Raw genomic sequence first — 24,049 nt, forward strand, 5'->3', positions numbered from 1 at the left:
GGAACAGCCGCGGTAGAGTTGCAGCCTCACAGCGCCAGAGGCCCGGGTTCGATCCTGACTACGGGTGCTTGTCTATACGGGTTTGTACGTTTGTCCCGTGACCTGCGTGGGTTTTCTTTGGGTGCTCCGGTTTCCACCCACACTCCAAAGTCGTACAGGTTTGTAGGTTAATTGGCTTGGTGTAAATGTAAATTGTCCCTAGTGTGTGCGGGATAGTGTTAATGTGTGGGGATCGCTGGTCAGTGTGGACTCATTGGGCCGAAGGGCCTGTTTCCATGCTGTTTCTCTACACTAAACTGCCACCAACACCATCCCTGGCAGCACTTTCCGGGCACTCACCACCCTTTGTGTAAAAAAAACTTGCCCTGCACATCTATCTATCTATATTTAAAACTCTGTGTGTGTCTGGCTGTGTGGCTGTGTGTGTTTCTGACTTGTGGCTGCCAGCCTTTGATTCGTTGCCACGCCAACACCCGACCCACAAACGCCCTGATTTTTTCCATTTCGGTAGAGATTTCACTTTTCATTCCAAGTATCCACTCCTCATTAAATTTCATCGTGTTTATGTACACATTTTTAATAAAATCCTTCTCTACCCCCCCCCCCCCACTCACTCATTTTGTCGCCTCTCGCCTCAAAGACGCCATTTAAAAACAGCCGCACTGCTGAGTACTGGAATCTTATGTTCGGGAACGGCTTGAGTTGGAGGACCACATCTCCCGTGGCGGCTACGGGTAGGAAACGGGTGCGTTGGGGGAGCAGACCCAACGGGTCTGCACTTGGTCTAGTCTCCTTTAAAATTTGACCCTCTCATCTTAAAGCTGTGCCCTCTAGTCCTTGACATTTCCACCTTGAGCAAAAGGTTCTGACTGTCTATCCTATCTGTGCCTCCCATAGTTAAATATATACGTCTATCCGGATGTACCAAAGAAAAACGTCTATTAATTATATTTAATTCAGAAAAACAAACTGAGCTGAAATCAATGTATAAGGTTTGTGTTTTATTCCCCAACTATAAGTAAATCATTACAGTGCAGGCAAACCACCAACTCAAACTCTCTGGTATTTATGCTTCTGATGTTCCTGCAGATGTTACCTCTTTCAGGCGATGAGGTGAAGCATGTTCATTTAGTTGTAGGAGCAGAATTAGGCCACTCGGCCCATCGAGTCTATTCCGCCAATCAATCCTGGCCGATTTGGTTCAGTTTTGTTTAGAGATACAGCGCAGAAACAGGGCCTTTCGGCCCACCGGGTCCGTGACGACCAGCGATCCCCGCACATTAACACGATCCTATACCCACTAGTGGCAATTTACATTTATACCAAGCCAATTAACCTGCAAACCGGTACGTCTTTGGAGTACGTAAGGAAACCGAAGATCTTGGAGAAAACTCACGTGATCACAGAGAGAACGTACAAAGTCTGTACAGACAGCTCCCGTGGTCAGGATCGAACCCGGGTCTCTGGCGCTATAAGGCAGCAACTCTACCGCTGCGCCACTGTGCTGCCCAAATCTACTAGAGTAGATTTGAATACCATAAAGACATAAATGATAGGAGCAGAATCAGGCCATTCGGCCCATCAAGTCTACTCTGCCATTCAATCATGGCTGATCGATCTTTCCCTCTCAACACCATTCTCCTGCCTTCTCCCCATAACCCCTGACACCCGTACTAATCAAGGATCTATCTATTTCTACCTTAAGAATATCCATTTTGGCCTCCACAGCCTTCTGTGGCAATGAATTCCACAGATTCACCACCCTCTGACTAAAGAAATTCCTCCTCGTCTCCTTTCTAAAGTTGTGTCCTTGAGGTATAAGGTAAATGATAAGGTAATTTGTTTTATGAACACCCTCCCTGCTACCACCACAACTGCGTGTCCCGTCCTTGCAAATAGGTCGGGTGGGAGGCGAACTGCAAACACACAAACTCTGCCCAACAGCCCAGGAGGGGTAGGAGTTAGAATGAGGCCATTTGGCCCATCAAGCCTACTCCGTGACTCCCGGTTGCGTCTTGCGCCGACCGACGGTGGAAGCTGGCATGGCGGAGGTCCCGGCCCATCGTCCAGTCCAGCGGGGGAGGGAGGGGAGGGGTTGTCGTCACTTGAGCCGCCTGGATCTCCGCTCCGAGAGTTCGCTGATGGGCACTGCCAGGTGGTAGAAGCTGGGCAGCCTGATGTCGTAGCGGAGGCCGCTGCTGACGCACACCTTGTCGTTCAGGGAGTGCAGCTTGTCCGCGATGTCCTTGCCGATCAAGACGGAAAAGAGTCTGGATATACGGCGGTGCCGTGCAAATAACAGGTAGAGTTTCTTCCTCCTCCAAGCTGCGAAACGGCAGTCGGTCTCGGCCGTCAGTGTCACCTGGAGGGAAATCGCAACGAGGGAAATGCAGTATTACTTTATGCTAGTTTCAGTTGAGTTTATTGTCACGTGTACCGAGGTACAGCGAAAAGCCTATATTGCATGCTAATCAGTCCGCAGAAAGACAATACATGATTACAATAAGGCCATTCACAGTGGATAGATACATGATAAAGGGAAGAAACATAGAAAATAGGTGCAGGAGTAGACTATTCGGCCCTTCGAGCCAGCACCGCCATTTAATAGGATCATGGCTGATCATCCCCAATCAGTACCCCGTTCCTGCCTTCTCCCCGCATCCCCTGACTCCGCTATTATTTAGAGCCCTATCTAGCTCTCTCTTGAAAGCATCCAGAGAACCGGCCTCCACCGCCCTCTGAGGCAGAGAATTCCACAGACTCACCACTCTCTGTGAGAAAAAGTGTTTCCTCGTCTCCGTTCGACATGGCTTACTCCAAATTCTAATCAGTACCCTGTTCCTGCTTTCTCCCCATATCCCTTGATTCCGTTAACCCTAAGAGCTAAATCCAACTCTCCCTTGAAAACATCCAGTGAATTGGCCTCCACTACCTGTGGCAGAGAATTACACAGATTCACAACTCTCTGGGTGAAAACGTTTTTCCTCGTCTCAGTCCTAAATGGCCGACCCCTTATTCTTAAACAGTGTTTAGTAAACATTTAGTGCAAGGTACAGCCCAGTAAAGTCCAATCAAAGATAGTTCGAGGGTCACCAATGAGGTAGATGGCAGCCCAGGACTGCTCAGTCTGCCTTGGCCTACCTGATCTCCCAGTTGCCAAGCACTTTGACTCGCCTTCCCATTCCTACACTGTCCTTTCTGTCCTGGGCCTCCTCCACTGTCAGAGTGAGGCCACACGCAAATTGGAGGAACAGCACCTCATCCTTCGCTTGGGCAGCTTACACCCCAGCGGTATGATTTTTGATTTCTCTAATTTCAAGTAACCCTTGCTTTGCCTCTCTCATTCCTTGTCATTGCCTCTCAGTCTGAAGAAGGGTCTCGACCCGAAACGTCACCTGTTCCTTTTCTCCACAGATGCTGCCTGTCCCGCTGTGTTAATCCAGCACTTTGTGTTCTATCGTTTGCTCTCTAGTTGCTGATAGGATGCTTCAGTTGCCTGATAACAGCTGGGAAGAAACTGTCCCTGAATCTGGAGGTAGACAAAAAAGCTGGAGAAACTCAGCGGGTGAGGCAGCATCTATGGAGCGAAGGAATAGGTGACATTTCGGGTCGAGACCCTTCTTCAGACTGATGTGGGGGGTGGGGGGGCGGGGGCGGGAAGCCATCCCCAATCAGAACCCCGTTCCTGCCTTCTCCCCATATCCCCTGACTCCACTATCATTAAGAGCCCTATCTAGCTCTCTCTTGAAAGTATCCTTGCGTAAATTTGGTGCTATTTAGAGCATACTGCACACCACTCTACACTGCGCACCTGTGGTCGAACTATGGAAAGACAAGTGTGCAGAGACTAAAGGTGGCATATAACGATGCCATGAGAACACTGCTAAGGAAACCTAGATGGTGTAGTGCTAGTAATATGTTTGTGGCTGCAGGAGTCAGTACTTTAGAAGCTATCCTAAGACACCACATGTATAAATTCATTTGCAGGATAAATGACTAAAAATGTGCTTATTGTGGCCTTGACAAACATAAGGGTTAACACTACACGCTACGAATCCCAGCTGTGGAGACACTGGTATCGTTGTCTCATTGTAGGACATTGATCATTCTTTTAATCTGGATTTTTAACTTATGTATTGTGTTTAAAAAAATATATAAATTATGATGTTTTTTATAAGTGATATACTAAGATCTTATATGTATTTATGATATTTGATATGCAATGCTTTTTTAATGTAATGTTGCCCCTTGTCTGGACCTTGAGTCCGTAATAAAGTTTATTATTATTATCATTATTATCATTATTATTATTATTATTATTATTATTATTATTATTATTATTATTATTATTATTATTATTATTATTATTATTATTATTATTATTATTATCTAGAGAACCGGCCTCCACCGCCCCCTGAGGCAGAGAATTCCACAGACTCACAACTACAGTAGCAACATTTGTGCTAATGCTCTACTTCAGCTATTGTCCTCCACCCACTACTTTCAGGCTGGACAAGTAGGACGGAGCGTCTGAAACATCTGACAGACGATAGATGCCCATTACACAACCATGCGCCCTCTCCTAGGCGGCTAGAATCCCTTAAGAGCTCCCTAACCAGCGTCACCCCTTTGGAAACAACACCAATTGAAGCTGGCCTCCAGATGTGGAAGAACAGACTAGCCACTGTCCCTATTTCCACCACGATGGGCACATCCCAGCAACAGAGCGCTGACCACCAGGTGATGATGAACACTGGCTGTACTGGAGACCGATTGCGAAGCGGGGTCGGGCGGTCAAGGGCGACAATGGGTTTCCCAAGTACCTGCCGTTAGCGTTACGAGCCGCTAAGAGATGTCCCGAGCTCCGACGTACATTCTACGTAATTACCACGAGTTTGATTTTTATTTAAACTCGGGAGAGCTCTTGAATGAGCTCGTACAGTGGGACAGGCCCTTCACTGCAGCCCCCATTGCTGGATAATCCATGCACTACTGCAGACATTGTATTTAACACTCCGATAGCGCAAGGATGTGTACAGCAGTGGCGAGCCATGATATAGCATAAGGACACGAAAGTAGAAGTCTGAAGCCTGAAACGTCACCTATCCATGTTCTCCAGAGATGCTGCCTGACCCGCTGAGTTACTCCAGCACTCTGTGAAACGTCACCTATCCGTGTTCTCCAGAGATGCTGCCTGACCCGCTGAGTTACTCCAGCACTCTGTGAAACGTCACCTATCCATGTTCTCCACAGATGCTGCCTGACCTGCTGAGTTACTCCAGCACTCTGTGAAACGTCACCTATCCATGTTCTCCACAGATGCTGCCTGACCTGCTGAGTTACTCCAGCACTCTGTGAAACGTCACCTATCCATGTTCTCCACAGATGCTGCCTGACCTGCTGAGTTACTCCAGCACTCTGTGAAACGTCACCTATCCATGTTCTCCACAGATGCTGCCTGACCTGCTGAGTTACTCCAGCACTCTGTGAAACGTCACCTATCCATGTTCTCCACAGATGCTGCCTGACCCGCTGAGTTACTCCAGCACTCTGCAATTTTTGTCAACCAGCATCTGCAGTTCCTTGGTTCTAACTAGAGAGCAGTCCTGAACTACCATCTACCTCACTGGTGACCCTCAGACTATCTTTGATCGGACTTTACTGGCTTTACCTTGCACTAAACCTGATCATGCATCTGTACACAGTAAATGGATCGATTGTAATGGTGTATTGTCTTTCTGCTGACGCTTTACACTGTACCTCGACACACGTGACAATAAACTGAACTGAACTCAGTATTTATTGGTTCCATTTCGGTACATTTGACAAGAAAACACTTTTATCTCTTCAAGTCTCATCTGTGACTATAAGAAGAACTCACTTTCCAATGATCGTACCAGGGGAGTGAGAACGAAGTGAGAATTAAAGTCATTGTAATCGGTTTTAATTTACTAACTGATGTGTCTGTTTAGTTTAGAGATACAGTGTGGAAACAGGCCTTTCGGCCCATCGGGTCCGTGTAGACTAACGACCGTTCGTACACTAGCATTATCTTACAGACTTGGGACCATTTACAGACGCCAGCTAACCTACAAACGTGCGACTCTTTGGACTGTGGGCAGAAACCACAGCACCCAGAGAAAACCCACGCAGGTCACAAGGAGAACGTGCAAACTCCACACTGGCAGAACTCGGGTCTCTGGGGTTGTAACCTCTGGCCGTGTAATCACACCGACGAACGCTCGATTGTATACTGTGAATGGCTTGATTATATTTTCTTTCCGCTGAATGGTTAGCACGCAACAAAAGCTTTTCACTGGACCTCGTTATACGTGGCAATAAACTAAACTCAATCGCAAGTCTAGCCCTCAACTCAAGTAAGGCAGCAACTCTACCGCTGCACTGCTGTGTCCTAATGAATAAGATTAGTTTGGCATTTTTATTAATCTGCATCACCATAGGTTCACGGTGAAGGGGAAAAGATTTAATAGGAATCCGAGGGGTAACTTTTTCACATAAAGGGTGGTTAGGTTATGGAACAAACTTCCAGAGGAGGTAGTTGAGGCTGGGACTATCCCAACGTTTAACAAACAGATGGGTACATGGATAGGACAGGTTTGGAGGGGTATGGACCAAACGCAGGCAGGTGGGACTAGTGTAGCTGGGACATTGTTGGTGGGTGTGGGCAAGTTGGGCCGAAGGGCCTGTTTCCACTCTGTATCACTCTATGACTGTGTGTTATTCGTGTGTTGTTTATGGTGCCCTGACCTTGAAAGATCGCTCTTGTTCAGTTCAGTTTAGTTTAGATTATTGCCGCGTGTACCGAGGTACAGTGAAAAGCATTTTTTTTTTTTTTGCGTGCTAGCCAGTTAGCTCCCACTAAAAGGTGGAGCTCTTAGGGATAGCGGAGTGAAGAGATATGGAGAGAAAGCAGGAACGGGGTACTGATTGTAGATGATCAGCCATGATCACATTGAATGGCGGTGCTGGGTCGAAGGGCCGAATGGCCTGCTCCTGCACCTGTTGTCTATTGTCTATAAGTCGGTGGATCTCATTTCACCTGAAATATCCCATTCTCCGACGGTCTGAGTGAGTCCCATTCAGGCGAATCGAGGAACTGATACGGATAAATATAATGCAAAAGCTCCCCGTCGGCCGTCACCCGAATCCTGCGAAGAAATAAAGCGAGATTAGGTGTCATCAACACGAAGCGCACGCCCGCTGTCTGAAATCAAAGCAGAGATTGCTTCAACGCTCGACAAGCCCGACGACCTCGGTGGAAAGCTCCTAACCCTCAGGTCCAAGTCTCTGAATCTCCTAACAATAGACAATAGGTGCAGGAGGAGGCCATTCGGCCCTTCGAGCCAGCACCGCCATTCAATGTGATCATGGCTGATCATCCTCAATCAGTACCCCGTTCCTGCCTTCTCCCCATATCCCCTGACTCCGCTATTTTTAAGAGTCCTATCTAGCTCTCTCTTGAAAGTATCCAGAGAACCGGCCTCCACCGCCCTCTGAGGCAGAGAATTCCACAGACTCACCACTCTCTGTGAGAAAAAGTGCTTCCTCGTCTCCGTTCTAAATGGCTTACTCCTTATTCCTAAACTGTGACCCTTGGTTCTGGACTCCCCCAACATCGGGAACATGTTTCCTGCCTCTAGCGTGTCCAAGCCCTTAACAATCTTATATGTTTCAATGAGATACCCTCTCATCCTTCTAAACTCCATCCTTCTAAACTCATCCTTCTAAACTCCTGTACAAGCCCAGCTGCTCCATTCTCTCACCATATGACAGTCCCGCCATCCCGGGAATGAACCGTGTAAACCTACGCTGCACTCCCTCAATAGCAAGAATGTCTTTCCTCAAATTAGGGGACCAAAACTGTACACAATACTCCAGGTGTGGTCTCACTAGGGCTCTGTACAACTGCAGAAGGACCTCTTTGCTCCTATATTCGATTCCTCTTGTTATAAAGGCCATATGACCCCCTTGGACTATTGAGTGCAGATGTTGGGAGGCCATGTCGCAGTTACACAAGACACTGGTGAGGCCGCATTTAGAGCAGGCAAGCACGGTGGGAAGAGTTTCTGCCCTCAATGCCAGGAACCCGGGTTCGATCCCGTCTACAGGTGCCGTCTGTACGGAGTTTGTACGTTCTTCCCGTGACCTGCGTGGGCTTTCTCCGGGTGCTCCGGTTTCCTCCCACACTCCAAAGACGTTTGTAGGTTATAATTGGCTTTGGCAAAACTGCAAATTGTCCCTAGCGCGTGCAGGGGCAGTGTTAGTGTACGGAGGGTGGCTGGTCGACATGGACTCGGTGGGGCGAAGGGCCTGTTTCCGCACTTTCTATCAACTAAACTAAACTAAAGTCAGGCAACTTCGGTGGGAAGCGTCTGCCCCTCAGGCCTGTGTCTCTGACCCTCTTTACCCTTAGGATATTGAGTATGGCAGGCGAGTCTATTCTTTGGAACAAAGAAAGATGAGGTGTACAAAATCATGAGAGGAATAGATCAGGTAAATGCACCCAGAATAAGAGTAGGTTTAGAGTGAGGGGAGAAATATTTATTAGGAACCTGAGGGGTAATTTTTTTTAAACAAAGAGTGGTGGGTGTATGGAACGAGCTGCTGGAGGAGGTAGTTGAGGCAGGGACTATCGCAACTTTTAAAGAAACATTCAGGCAGGCACATGGATAGACTTAGACTTAGACTTAGATCCTTTATTTGTCATTCTCGTGGATAATGAATGAATGAATGAATGAATGAATGAATACGTTTATAATATATATAATGAATGTTATATAGGACAGGTTTAGAGGGTTATGGGCCAAACACAGGCAGGTGGGTCTAATGTAGGTGGGACATGATGGTCGGTGCGGGGCAAGTTGGGTCAAAGGGCCTGTTTCCACACTGTATCACTCTGTGACTATGACTCTAAGTGTCGACAACTGGAATATGGGATTGGTGTAAAGTGGAGACACAAGGAACTGCAGATGCTGGAGAACACAAAGCGCTGGAGTAACGCAGCATCTCTGGAGTAACATGGACAGGCGGTCTTTCAGGTCAGGACCCCTCTTCAGACCAAAAGACCCCCTTGCGGAATCTTGCGTTCAGTCTGAAGAAGGGTCCCGACCCGAAACGTCACCTATCCATGTTCTCCTGCAATGCTGCCTGACCCGCTGTGTTACTCCAGCACTTTGTATAAATAGGTACCTGTTGGCTGGCAGGAACACAGTGGGCTGAAGGGCCTATATCCTGCTGCCCCACTCTGAAACTTTGCACCTGAAAATCCGCCCTATAATACTGAGGACTCACCGACCGACATTGCCTATATTTGTGATATCATAAGTCATAGAATGATACAGTGTGGAAACAGGCCCTTCGGCCCAACTTGCCCACACCGGCCAGCCTGTCCCATCTACACTGCCTGAGTTTGGTCCATATCCTTCTAAACCTGTCCTATCCGTGTACCAGTCCAAGTATTTCTTAAACATTGAGATAGTACCTGCCTCAACCACCTCCTCTGGCAGCTCGTTCCATACACCCACCACACTTTGTGTGAAAAAGTTACCCCCTCAGATTCCTATTAAATCTTTTCCCCTTCACCTTAAACCAGTGGCCTCTGGTCCTCGATTACCCTACTCTGGGCAAGAGACTTTGTGCATCTACCCGAGCTATTTCTCTCATGATTTTGTACACCTCTATAAGATCACCCCTCATCCTCCTGCGCTCCAAGGAATAGAGACCCAACCTACTATCGACACCAACATTTCTCAGTATCACTCGACATATGATGGGATAATGCTGAGATCCCAAGTTTCTCTTGCAATTCTGGAAACTATGCAGTTGTTGTAATTGCAATAAAAGTATTCTTGCTATTGAGGGAGTGCGGCGTAGGTTTTCAAGGTTAATTCCCGGGATGGCGGGACTGTCATATGCTGAGAGAATAGAGCAGCTGGGCTTGTACACTCTGGAGTTTAGAAGGATGAGAGGGTATCTTATTGAAACATATAAGATTGTTGAGGGTTTGGACACGCTGGAGGCGGGAAACATGTTCCCGATGTTGGGTGAGTCCAGAACCAGGGGCCACAGTTTAAGAATAAGGAGTAAGCCATTTAGAACGGAGACGAGGAAACAGTTTTTCTCACAGAGGGCGGTGGAGGCAGGTTCTCTGGATGCTTTCAAGAGAGAGCTAGATAAGGCTCTTAAAAATAGCGGAGTCAGGGGATATGGGGAGAAGGCAGGAACGGGGTACTGATTGGGGATGATCAGCCGTGATCACATTGAATGGTGGTGCTGGCTTGAAGGGCCGAATGGCCTACTCCTGTACCTATTGTCTATTGTCTATTGTCTAAACGGAGAAAATAAGAAACCAAGTGGTAGCGAATGCCTCATCAATCCACTACAAGCAGATTGCTTGTGATTTAATTATTTTGGGAGGTGCCTTTCATGAGGTCATCAGGCCATTTATTTACGATGCATTCGCTGTAGCCAGGACTCGAGAGCCTGAGCTATAGGGAGTGGCTGAGCAGGCTAGGGTACTATTCCATGGAGCGCAGGAGGATGAGGGGTGATCTTATAGAGGCGTACAACATCATGAGGGGAATAGCTGAGGGGTGAATGCACAGAGTCTTTTACCCCGAGTGGGCAAATCAAGAACACAGATTTAAAATGAGGGGAAAGACTTAATCGGAACCTGAGGGGCAACTTTTTCCAACATAGGGTGGAACAAGTTTTCAGAGGCTGAAGACACAAATAGCTGGCGTAACTCAGCGGGTCAGGCAGCATCTCTGGAGAGAAGTAATGGGCGATATTTCGGGTCGGAATCCTTCGGAGGAGGTGTTTGAGGCAAGTACAATAACAACATTTAAAAGAAATTTGGACAGGTACATGGATAAGATCATTAAGTGATAGGAGCAGAATTAGGCCATTCGGCCCATCAAGTCTACTCCGCCATTCAATCATGGCTGATCTATCTCTCCCTCCTAATCCCATTCTCCTGCCTTCTCCCCATAACCCCTGACACCCGTACTACTCGGGAGAGGTTTAGAGGGATATGGGCCAAAGTAGGTAAATGGGACTGACTTAGATCTTGGTCGGCACGGACAAGTTGGGCCGAAGGGCCTGTTTCTCCCCCCCATTGTCTGACTCTGCGGAAAGAGTTTAACGCCATCATGTCCGGTACATTGCGGGCCGAAGGGCCTGGTCCTGTGCTGTGCTGCTCTCTATTCTAACATTCTCAAAATGAATAGTCGCCACAAATTCACACCTAGCTTCATCCGATCTGTTTTATTCCGTGCAGCAATTCGGGGCTCCGGCGGGTGAAACGCAAGCAGGTAGTTATTTTAAAACTCTTTCTCTTTCTCAGACACACGTGGGGAATGGTTTAGAGGAATATGGGCCAAATGGGACCATAATAATAATAATAATAAATTTTATTTATGGGCGCCTTTCAAGAGTCTCAAGGACACTTTACAAAAATTTAGCAAGTAGAGGAAAAACATGTAAGGGGAATGAAATAAATAGTAGAGACATGACTAGTACACAAAGTAAAGACAGAATTCAATGCAAAACACAGTATGAGGCAATTAATGCACAGATGAAAAGGGAGGGGGACGTGGGGCTAAGGATAGGCAGAGGTGAAGAGATGGGTCTTGAGGCGGGACTGGAAGATGGTGAGGGACACGGAATTGCGGATCAGTTGGGGGAGGGAGTTCCAGAGCCTGGGAGCTGCCCTGGAGAAGGCTCTGTCCCCAAAACTGCGGAGGTTGGACTTGTGGATGGAGAGGAGACCGGCTGATGTGGATCTGAGGGACCGTGAGGGTTGGTAGGGGCAGAGGAGTTCAATGAGATATGGGGGGGCCAGATGGTGGAGGGCTTTGTAGGTGAGGATCAGGATTTTGTAGGTGATCCGGTGGGAGATGGGAAGCCAGTGAAGTTGTTTGAGGACTGGAGTGCCATCTAAGGTGGGGCACCTTGGTTGGCATAACGAGTTGGGCCGAAGGGCCTGTTTCCGTGCTGTGTATGAGTAGACTCTATGGCAACTGAACCATCCTAACAACAACCAGAGAGCGGTCCTGAGCTACTATCTACCTCATTGGAGATCCGCGGATATCTTGCATTAAATGTTATTCCTTTTTTCCTGTGTCTGTACACTGTGCAAGGCTTGAGTGTAATCATGTATTGTCTTTCCGCTGACTGGGAAGCACGCAACAAAAGGCCTGGATGGAGTGGATGCGTAGAGGATGTTTCCATCAGTGGGAGAGTCTATGTCCGGAGGCCTCAGAATAAAAGGACGGACATTTAGAAGGGAGAGGAGGAATTTCTTTAGTCAGAGCGTGGTGAATCTGTGGAATTCATTGCCACAGACAGCTGTGGAGGCCATCAATGGATATATTTAAGGCGGAAATTGACAGATTCTTGATTAGTAGTGGTGTCAGGGGTTATGGGGAGAAGGCAGGGGAATGGGGTTGAGAGGGAAAGATAGATCAGACAAGATAGAACGGCGGAATAAAATTGATGGGTTGAATGGCCTAATTCTGCTCCCATGAACTGAAAATATCCATTATTCTCTTCAATAGACGATAGACAATAGGTGCAGGAGTAGGCCATTCGGCCCTTCGAGCCAGCACCGCCATTCAATGTGATCATGGCTGATCATCCCCAATCAGTACCCCGTTCCTGCCTTCTCCCTATATTCCCTGACTCCGCTATCTTTAAGACATCTATCTAACGCTCTCTTGAAAGTATCCAGAGATTCGGCCTCCACTGCCTTCTGAGGCAGAGAATTTCACAGACTCATAACTCTCTGGGCGAAAAAGTTTTTCCTCATCTCAGTTCTAAATGGCCTTCCCCCTTATTCTTAAACTGTGGCCCCTGGTTCTGGACTCCCCCAACATCGGGAACATGTTTCCTGCCTCTAGCCTGTCCAGTCCCTTAATCTTACAGAATATTTTTCAATGAAATTCCCTCTCATCCTTCTAAATTCCAGAGTATACAAGCACAGTCGCTCCATTCTTTCAACATTTGACAGTCCCGCCATCCCGGGAATTAACCTGGTGAACCTACACTGCACTCCCTCAATAGCAAGAATGTCCTTCCTCAAATTTGGAGACCAAAACGGCATACAATATTCCAGGTGTGGTCCCACTAGGACTGCAGAACATCCTATTTGCTCCTATACTCAACTCCTCTTGTTAGGAAGGCCAACATGCCATCAGCTTTCTTCACTGCCTGCTGGACCTGCATGCTTACTTTCAGTGACTGATGTACAAGGACCCCCAGATCTCGTTGTACTTCCCCTTTGCTAACTTGAAACCATTCAGATAATATTCTGCCTTCCTGTTCTTGCCACCAAAGTGGATAACCTCACATTTATCCACATTAAACTGCACCTGCCATGCATCTGCCCATTCACCCAACCTGTCCAAGTCATCCTGAATTCTCATAGCATCCTCCTCACAGTTCACACTGCCACCCAGCTTTATGTCATCTGCAAATTTAGAAAATAGAAAATAGGTGCAGGAGGCAGCATCGAGCCAGCACCGCTGATTTGCTAATGTTACTTTTAGTCCCTTCATCTAAATCATGAATGTATATTGTAAATAGCTGCGGTCTCAGCACCGAGCCTTGTGGTACCTCGTGAGTCACTGCCTGCCATTCTTAAAGGGACCAGTTAATCCATACTCTTTGTTTCCTGTCTGCCAACCAATTTTCTATCCATGTCAGTACCCTACCCCCAATACCATGTGCTTTAATTTAAATTTGCCCACTAATCTCCTATTTGGGACCTTATCAAAGGCTTTCTGAAAGTCCAGAAGTCCAGAAAGTACACTATATCCTCTGGCTCTCCCTTGTCCATTTTCCTAGTTACATCATCAACAAATTCCAGAAGATTAGTCAAGCATGATTTCCCCATCGTAAATCCATGCTGACTCGGACCCATCCTGTTACTGCTATCCAAATGTGCCGCTAATTCATCTTTCAAGAGAGAGCTAGATAGGGCTCTTAATAATAGCGGAGTCAGGGGATATGGGGAGAAGGCAGAAACGGGGTACTGATTGGGGATGATCAGCCATGATCACATTGAATGGCGGTGCTGGCTCGAAGGGCCGAATGACCTACTCCTGCACCTATTGTCTATTTATATTTGACTCCAGCATCTTCCCCACCACCGATGTCAGCTAATTTGGTCTATAATTCCCCATTTTCTCTCTCCCTGTCCCTAATGTTATCCCATAAAAAATGGGATAACATTAGCTACCCTCCAATCCACAAGAACGGATCCTGAATATAGAACATTGGAAAATGATCACCAATGCGTTCACGATTTCTAGAGCCATCTCCTTAAGTACCCTGGAATGCAGACCATCAGGCCCTGGGGATTTATCAGCCTTCAGTCCCATCGGTCTACCCAACACCATTTCCTGCCTAATGTGGATTTCCTTCAGTTCCTCCGTCACCCTAGGTCCTCTGGCCACTAGTACATCTGGGAGATTGTTTGTGTCTTCCTTAGTGAAGACAGATCCAAAATACCTATTCAATGCGTCTGCCATTTCCTTGTTCCCCATAATAAATTCACCTGTTTCTGTCTTCAAGGGTCCCACATTTGTCTTAACTTATTTTTTTCTTTTCACATACCTAAAGAAGCTTTTACTATCCTCCTTTATATTCTTTAGCTTACCTTCGTACCTCATCTGTTTCCCTGTATTGCCTTTTTAGTTACCCTTTAAAAGTTTCCCATTCCTCTGGCTTCCCGCTCATCTTTGCTATGTTATACTTCTCTTTTATTTTTATACTGTCCTTGACTTCCCTTGTCAGCCATGGTCACCCCTTACTCCCCTTGGAATCTTTCTTCCTCTTTGGAATGAACTGATCCTGCACCTTCTGTATTATTCCCAGAAATACCTGCCATTGTTGTTCCACTGTCATCCCTGCTAGGGTACCTTTCCAGTCAACTTTGGCCAGCTCCTCCCTCATGGCTCCATAGTCCCCTTTGCTCAACTGTAATACTGACACTTCTGATTTTCCCTTCTCCCTCTCAAATTGTAGATTAAAACTTATCATATTGTAGTCACTACTTCCTAATGGCTCCTTTACCTTGAGGTCCCTTATCAAATCTGGTACATTACACAACACTAAATCCAGAATTGCCTTCTCCCTGGTAGGCTCCAGTACAAGCTGTTCTAAGAATCCATCTCGGAGGCACTCCACAAACTCCCTTTCTTGGGTCCAGTACCAACCTGATTTTCCCAGTCTACCTGCATATTGAAATCTCCCATAACCACCGTAGCATTACCTTTGCTACATGCCAATTTTAACTCTAGATTCAACTTGCGCCTTATCTCCAGGCTACTGTTTGGGGGCCTGTAGATAATTCATCCTGTATCTGTGCACTGTGGACATCTAGATTGTAAAAGGCTTGTCCCACTTACGCGACCTTTACAGGCGACTGCACGCACACGCCATAGGTCACCGAAATTTTCAACACGTTGAAAATTCAGCGGCGACCAGAAAGACCCTAAGAATCTTTGGAGACATCCCACGACCATAGGCTTTTTGGTTGTGAGAGGTCTCCTATGGTGGTGAGATGTCTCCAAAGACTCGTAGCGTCTTTCTGGTCACCGCTGAATTTTCAACATGTTGAAAATTTCAGCGACCTATGACGGGTGCCGGCAGTCGCCTGTAAAGGTCGCGTAAGTGGGACAGGCCCTTTAACCGTGTAGTGTCTTTCTGCCGACTGGCAAACGCGCCACAAAGTAGCTTTAGAAAGGAGATGAAGAGGAATCTCTTTAGTCAGAGGGTGGTGAATCTGTGGGATTATTTGCCACGGACGGCTGTGGAGGCCAAGTCAATGGATATTTTTAACACATGACGAAAAACTAAATCTATGGCTCATTTAAGGTAGACAAAAATGCTGGAGAAACTCAGCGGGTGAGGCAGCATCTATAGAGCGAAGGAAATAGGCAACGTTTCAGGCCGAACCCCTTCTTCAGTCTGAACCTTCGATTTTCAAGCATCTGCAGTTCCTTCTTGAACTATGGCTCATTTAGTTGGCTACCACCTACCTCCCTCCCTACCTCCCATCTACCACCCACCTCCCGCAGTACCTCGCACCTACCTGCCTCCCACCTATGACCTCCCTACCTACCAGCTACCTACCACCACCTCACACCTACCACTCTTACGTACCTCGCACCTACCTGCCTCCCTAACTCCCACCTATGACCTCCCTACCTCCCACCTATGACCTCCCTACCTCCCACCTATGACCACCCTACCTCCCACCTAAGACCTCCCTACCTCCCACCTATGACCACCCTACCTCCCACCTACGACCTTCCTACCTACCACCTACGACCTCCCCCACCTCCCACCTACGACCTCCCTACCTACTACCTACGACCTCCCTACCCACCCACGACCTCCCCACATCCCATCTACAACCTCCCTACCCCCACCTACGACCTCCCCACCTCCCACCCACGACCTCCTCCACCCACCTACGACCTCCTCCACCTCCCGCCTACGACCTCTCTACCTCCCACCTACTACCAGCTACCTCCCAGCTACCACCTACCTCCCGACCAAGAGGAGCGAGAGCCTTTCGATGGGAGTCTTCCCCTCCATGGCGTAGCAGTGGTCCTTGTCCAGCGAGACCAGGCTGCAACAAGTGACCAACTTCTTGTAGACGGCCAGTGGGACACCGAGGGGTTGGAGGACGGCGGCGTACAGGTTGTGCAGCTCCTCGGGGAAGGAGACGCTGCGGAGCTGGTAGGCGACGTGGACGAGCTGCACGGCCGAGACGACGACCAGGGCGAAGTTCCAGGAGAAGATATCGGCGGCGCACACGTCGGTCCACGCCCAGATGGAAGTGCAGAGGAAGGCGGCGGCCAGGAGCAGGTTGATGTACAGCAGTCCCACCAGCCCGCTGCCGCCCATGTAGCCCAGGGTGAAGAAGACGTTGGCCAGCTGGTACACCGAGCCCTCCACCCCGCTCTTCCACTCGCCGCAGGTGGGCTGAGCCCAGAGGAGGGTCTCCCACAAACTTGCATTGTCGCTCTCCATCTATACACCCCCTTCCTCGGTCACAAATCTAGCAGCGGCGCCCGGTCGGGGGAGAGAAGGTGAGCCAGCCCAGAGCAAGGCGAGAGAGAGATCCCTCCATCAGTTAGTGTTTAAAAAAAAAAAATCAGGAAAAGTCACCCCCTTCCCTCCTCCCTCCCCCTGCCCCTGCCCCGGTCCGGTTTACAAACAAATAACTCTACCATCAAAACTAAGCCAACATCTCCAGACAGCCGAGACCTGGGTCGGACAGCGCGGACAGTGAGTAAGCGCTGAGTTGGTGCGTTCATGATATCATGTGTGCTGGGATTTCACTGACTGACAGCCGGCAGGCAGGTTTATAACGGGTCCTAATGACCACCGACCTGCCAGCGCTGAACGAAAACACACACACACTGACTGACTGACTGACTGCCACGTCTCAGTTCACTTTCAAGAGTGTGCAGGGGAGGAACTGCAGATGCCGGTTTGCAACGAAGATAGGCGCAACATGCTGGAGTAACTCAGTGGGACGGGCAGCAAGCGTCTCTGGAGGGACCCATTCCTTCTCTCCAGAGATGCTCGCTTGCTGCCTGTTCCCTCTGAGTTACTCCAGCATTTTGTGTCCATCTCAGTCCAGTTCGGTTTTAGTTGATCGCCGTGTGTGGGGAGGGACTGCAGATGCTGGGTTACATTTCCTTGATTATAATTGCTTTATCTGCCTAACTTCCACCCACCCAGTCTGAGCTATAGAGAGGGGTGGAGCAGGCGGGGGCTCCATTCATTGGAGCGCAGGAGAGAAGGGAGGGGGGTGATCTTATAGTGGTCACAGTGTGGAAACAGGCCATTCGGCCCAACTTGCCCACACCGGCCAACATGTCCCATCTACATCCCACATGTCTGCGTTTGGACCGTATCCCTCGAAACCTGTCCTATCCATGTACCTGTTTACAAGATCATGAGATGAATAGATCGGGTAGATGCACAGAGCCTCTTACCCTGAGTAGGGGAATCGAGAACCAGAGGACATCGGTTTAAGACGAGAGGGGGGAAGATTTAATAGGAACCTGAGGGGTAACGTTTTCACACAAAGGGTGGTGGGTGCATGGAACAAGCTGCCAGAGGAGATATTTGAGGCTGGGACTATCACAACGTTTAAGGCACATTTAGACAGGTACATGGATAGGACAGGTTTAGAGGGATATGGGCCAAACACAGGCAGGTGGGACGATTGTAGATGGGACATGTTAGTCGGCGTGGGCAGGTTGGGCCGCATGGCTCTATTTCTCTATCCTCTAGTTACCATCTATATCTCTCGTTCCCCTCTCCCCCGACTCTCAGACTGAAGAGGGGCCTCCTATTCCCCATCCACGTCTCACGTTATCCCGATGCCTTGGTCTCTCATTAATAATAATAATGGATGGGATTTATATAGCGCCTTTCTAATACTCAAGGCGCTTTACATCGCATTATGCATTCACTCCTCAGTCACACTCGGTGGTGGTGAGCTACTTCTGTAGCCACAGCTGCCCTGGGGCAGACTGACGGAAGCGTGGCTGCCAATCTGCGCCTACGGCCCCTCCGACCACCACCAATCACTCACACACATTCACACACATTCACACACAGGCAAAGGTGGGTGAAGTGTCTTGCCCAAGGACACAACGACAGTATGCACTCCAAGCGGGATTCGAACCGGCTACCTTCCGGTTGCCAGCCGAACACTTAGCCCATTGCGCCATCTGTCGTCCCAAATTGCCAATTCATACTATTTTTATTTGAGGGGATGGGGGTGCAGGGATAACGGGAGAGGGGTTCAAGCTCAGGAATATGGTGCAGGAAGGAACTGCAAATGCTGGTTTACACCGATGATGGACACAAAGTGCTGGAGTAACTCAGCGGGACAGGCAGCATCTATGGAGAGAAGGAATGGGCGACATTTCTGGTCTAGACCCTTCTTCAGACCCATTCCTTCTCCCTAGAGATGCTGCCTGTCCCGCTGAGTTACTCCAGCATTTTGTGTCTATCTTCAGGAATATGGATTAGGAGAGTTTTGCCGCAGTGCAACTATCGTCCAAAGTTAGTGGCTGGATGTGGCCACATTAAAAAATAATGATCACCGAGAAAGGACAACGTGGGATTGTGTTTAATGCAAGATATGTGCTTTCAGCGATTGCGTCGAATGCGAGAAGCCTTTAAAAGGAAAGTGGGTTGATTAGTGGAGCATACGCTGAAGGAACCTCCAGGAATCAGTGATCATAATATGATAGAAATCTCGTGAACTTTATGATGTCTTCAGTACATGATGTGTTCAGTATTCAGTGGAAGACCATCTGCAATCTGAAGAAGGGTCCCGACCCGAAACATCACCTATCCATGTTCTCCACAGATGGTGCCTGACCTGCTGAGTTACTCCAGCACTCTAAACGTCACCTATCCATGTTCTCCAGAGATGCTGCCTGACCCGCTGAGTTACTCCAGCACTCTGTGAAAAGTCACCTATCCATGTTCTCCACAGATGCTGCCTGACCCGCTGAGTTATAAGTTCATAGATGTTATTAGGAGCAGAATTAGACCATTCGGCCCATCGAGTCTACTCCGCCATTCAATCATGGCTGATCTATCTCTCCCTCCTAACCCCATTCTCCTGCCTTCTCCCCATAACCCCTGACACCCGCACTAATCAAGAATCTATCTAACTCTGCTTTAAAAAAATATCCATCGACTTGGCCTCTTGTGGCAATGAATTGCACAGATTCACCGCGCTCCAGTTACTCCAGCAATTTGTGTCCTTTTTGTGAAAAGTGAAAGTATGGGTGATGGATTTAAGAGGAGAATTCTTTAAAACATTGCAGGCTGACAAGTCCGTATGTCAAACAGTATTAGAAAAAAGAGACAGAGTGCTGGTTTAACTCAACGGGAACGAACCAGGCACATTTTGCCTTTGTTTTTGGAAACCACATCTGCAGTTCCCTGTGTCCAGCAATATTGACAGGTACATAAATTCATAAGTTGTAGAAGCTGAATGAGGCCATTCGGTCCATCAACTGTGCTCCGCCATTCAATCATGGTTGATTTATCTCTCCCTCCTAACCCCATTCTCCTGCCTTCTCCCCATAACCCCTGACACCTGCACTAATAGACAATTAGACAATAGATGCAGGAGTAGGCCATTCGGCCCTTCGAGCCTGCACCGCCATTCAATGTGATAATCCCCGTTCCTGCCTTCTCCCCATATCCCCTGACTCCGAGCCCTATCTAGCTCTCTCTTGAAAGCATCCAGAGAACCGGCCTCCACCGCCCTCTGAGGCAGAGAATTCCACAGACTAACCACTCTCTGTGTGAAAAAGTGTTTCCTCGTCTCCGTTCTAAATGGCTTGCTCCTTATTCTTAAACTGTGGCCCCTGCTTCAGGACTCCCCCAACATCGGACAACGTGGGATTGTGTTTAAGGCAAGAGATGCACTTGCATCACAAGTCCTACTTTCAGTCTGAACAAGGGTCCCGACCCGAAACATCTCCGAACCCTTTTTCTCCAGAGATGCCGTCTGTCCCGCTGAGTTACTCCAGCACTTTGTGTCTATCCTCGGTATAAAGCGGCATTTGCAGGTTCACGCTTATCGCAATGAAAATCCGTCCACGTTGGAAGATAATTTGCGATTCCATCACATATTATCCCGAAGGCTTGGTCATCTTCTCTTTTTGCATCAATATCTCCAGAACACTCCAGAGCCCAGTTGAAATGTAAAGTCCCCCCGCTGCCAGGCATCGTTCTCTCCCGTTTACTGGTGGAGATGGTTCACCGGCTGCAAACGGAGAATCTCTGTAAACTGAACGGGAATTCCGAACACAAACACTTCCAGCTATTGTGTAGAAAACAACTGCAGATGCTGGTTTAAATCGAAGGTAGACACACTATGCTGGAGTAACTCAGCGGGACGGGCAGCATCTCTGGAGAGAAGGAATGGGCGATGTTTCGGGTCGAGACCCTACTTTAGACTTATCTGCTGTACCCGTCCTTGTAAGCGCCCCCTTTATGAAAGCGATCTGTTAAATCATTGAAGGACAAAAATCAAAATCCACCAGTCATTCCTTGCTCTGCTTCATAAGTGAGAGAAGCGGGATTAATTAGGCCATTCGGCCCATCAAGTCTACTCTGCCATCCAATCATGGCTGATCTATCTCTCCCTCTTAACCCCATTCTCCTGCCCTCTCCCCATAACCCCTGACACCGGTACTAATCAAGAATCTACATTATCTATCTCCTTCGATCTCCCATGGGTTTCGCCTGAAGAATGTCCTCAATCTCCTCCGCACTTGTCAACTAACAGAGTAAGCAAAGTACTTTCCCGCCAATAGAGTCATAGAGCATGGAAATAGGCCCTTTGGCCAACTCGTCCATGCCGACCAAGATGTCCCATCCACACTAATCATGCTCATAAGGGATTGAAGAAGAATTAGGCCATTCAGCCCATCAAGTCTACTCTGACATTCAATCATGGCTGATCTATCTTTCCCTCTTAACCCATCTTAGTCCTACATTTGGCCCATATATCCTTCTAAACCTTGCCTATCCATGTACCTGTCTAAACCTCGTCTAACGCTGGTATACTACCTGCCTCAACTACCTCCAACGGCAGCTCGTTCCACCACCCACACTCTGAGGGAAAAACTTGCCCCTCAGGCTCCTCTTAAATCTTGCCCCCTCTCACCTTAAACTTCCCCTCTCATCTTAAATAGACCAGAGCCTTCCTGCTAACAATGCAAAAAAAAAAACAAACACAAGGGCCATGAAACTAGTTTTCTACACATATCATATTTGCTAAATCGCAAAAGAAAAATCACCTTGTTTATTTTGTAGAGGTGGCACGATGGCGCAGCGTTAGAGTTGCTGCCTTACAGCGCCAGCGACACGGGTTCGATCTTGACTACGGGCGCTGTCTGTACGGAGTTTGTACGCTCTCATAAGTTCATAAGTGATAGGAGCAGAATTAGGCCATTCGGTCCATCAAGTCACAGTTTAAGGATAAAGGGGAAATCTTTTAGGACCGAGATGAGAAAAACATTTTTTACACAGAGAGTGGTGAATCTGTGGAATTCTCTGCCATAGAAGGTAGTTGAGGCCAGTTCATTGGCTATATTTAAGAGGGAGTTAGATGTGGCCCTTGTGGCTAAAGGGATCAGGGGGTATGGAGAGAAGGCAGGTACGGGATACTGAGTTGGATGATCAGCCATGATCATATTGAATGGCGGTGCAGGCTCGAAGGGCCGAATGGCCTACTCCTGCACCTATTTTCTATGTTTCTATGTCCACTCCGCCATTCAATCATGGCTGATCTATCTCTCCCTCCTAACCCCATTCTCCTGCCTCCCCCCCATAACCCCTGACACCCCGTGACTGCCTGGGTTTTCTCTGACATCTTCGGTTTCCTCCCGCACTCCAAAGGCTTGCGGGTTAATTGGCTTGGTATAAAATTGCAAATTGTCCCTAGTGTGTAGGATAGTGTTAGTGTACGGGGGGTCGCTGGTCGGTGTGGACTCGGTGGGCCGAAGGGCCTGTTTCCTCACTGCATCTCTAAACTAAATGATTTGTTATTATTAGTTTCCGGGCCACGTTTGGTGCTGTCCTTCGCTTTTGATAGCATCTTCTAGTTATATTATTTTCAGTGCAGGGGATATTTGCCCGGTAAAATGCTTTTCCAGTGGGATTCTAGGGGTTAATGTCATGCAGCCAAATTTAGCAGCTGCATCAATCACTTTATATATAGCCAGATTCATGAAGCATGCTGCTGCAACATTAAAAATAGTCACAAATAAGTATCTCAGGTTACCGCTGCCTCAGTTGCAGGCAGCATGCGAGAATACTATTAATTATCAATGGTTCTAGACTCCCCTCTCGAGCACTTTTTTGTACAGAATCAGTCATATAACATGGATACAAGCCCTTCGGCCCAACTTGTTCCCTCTGTGCTAGTCCCACCTGCCTTCGTTTGGCCCATATCCCTCTAAACCTGTCCCATCCATGTACCTGTCTAAACATTTCGATAGCCCCTGGCTCAAATACCACATTCAGCTCATTCCATACACCCTTTGTGTGAAAAAGTTACCCCTCAGGATCCTCTTAAATCTTTCCCCTTTCACCTGAAACCTTTGTCCTCTGGTTCTTGATTCCAGTTATTGCGGTTCTCTGTATTACCAAATTGGTGCAGAATTTGCCTGGAGCACCAAGGCAAATTCCTTGTATGTGAATACTTGGCCAATAAACTTATTCATTCATTCATTCGTTCAATTAAAACCTAAAATGAAATCTCCTCCCTCGACTCTGTCCAGGGACCCCGACAGTCCTTTCAGGTGAGGCAGAGGTTCGCTTGCACCTCCTCCAACCTCATCTACTGTATCCGTTGTTCAAAGTGTGGACTCTTATACATCGGCGAGACCAAACGTAGACTGGGCGATCGTTTCACCGAACACCTTCGCTCAGCCCGCCCGAACCTTCCGGATCTCCCAGTTGCCAAACAGTTTAATTCCCCATCCCATTTCCACACTGACTTTCTGTCCCAGGCCTCCTCCATTGTCATAGTGAGGTTAAACACAAATTGGAGGAACAGCATCTCATATTTCGCTTGGGCAGCTTACAATCCAGTGGTATGAATATTAATTTCTCTAACTTCTCTAAGTAAGCCTTTCATCCTCCCTCTTTCTTTCCCTCCCCCAACCAAGTCGATACCAGTTTCAAAGTCGTTGTTGAGCCTCATTGTCTATACCCACCTAGCCCACAGCTATGAATGGCCTGCTTCCTTTATCATTGTCACTTTTTTGCAATATCTTTCATTCATTTGTTCTATATCTCTCCTCATCACCATCTATATCTCTTGTTTCCCTTTCCCCTGACTCTCAGAAGCAGGGTCTCGACCTGAAACGTCACCTCCAGAGATGCTTTTTGTGTCTATCTTAGGAAATCAACAAAATTCTTTGTGGTATTGGAAATAAATTCAGCAAAAGTAGAAACG

At 47.9% G+C, this 24,049-nt stretch overlaps 1 protein-coding gene across 1 annotated transcript in view; it reads right to left on the reverse strand.

Moving 5' to 3' along the window:
• Nucleotides 1–17,118, reverse strand: part of LOC116973784 — a 61,854-nt gene extending 44,736 nt beyond the window's left edge. Inside the window, exons 1-3 of the mRNA XM_033022091.1 lie at nucleotides 16,577–17,118; nucleotides 7,061–7,169; nucleotides 2,104–2,362 (exon numbers count right to left, since the gene is read on the reverse strand). Coding sequence (XP_032877982.1) covers nucleotides 2,104–2,362; nucleotides 7,061–7,169; nucleotides 16,577–17,064 — 856 coding nt within the window. The 5' untranslated portion in view covers nucleotides 17,065–17,118. The remainder of the gene's footprint in view (nucleotides 1–2,103; nucleotides 2,363–7,060; nucleotides 7,170–16,576) is intronic.
• Nucleotides 17,119–24,049: the final 6,931 nt, after the last annotated feature.

The sequence above is a fragment of the Amblyraja radiata genome, chromosome 5 (assembly GCF_010909765.2).
Source record: "Amblyraja radiata isolate CabotCenter1 chromosome 5, sAmbRad1.1.pri, whole genome shotgun sequence".
Lineage (NCBI taxonomy): Eukaryota > Metazoa > Chordata > Chondrichthyes > Rajiformes > Rajidae > Amblyraja > Amblyraja radiata.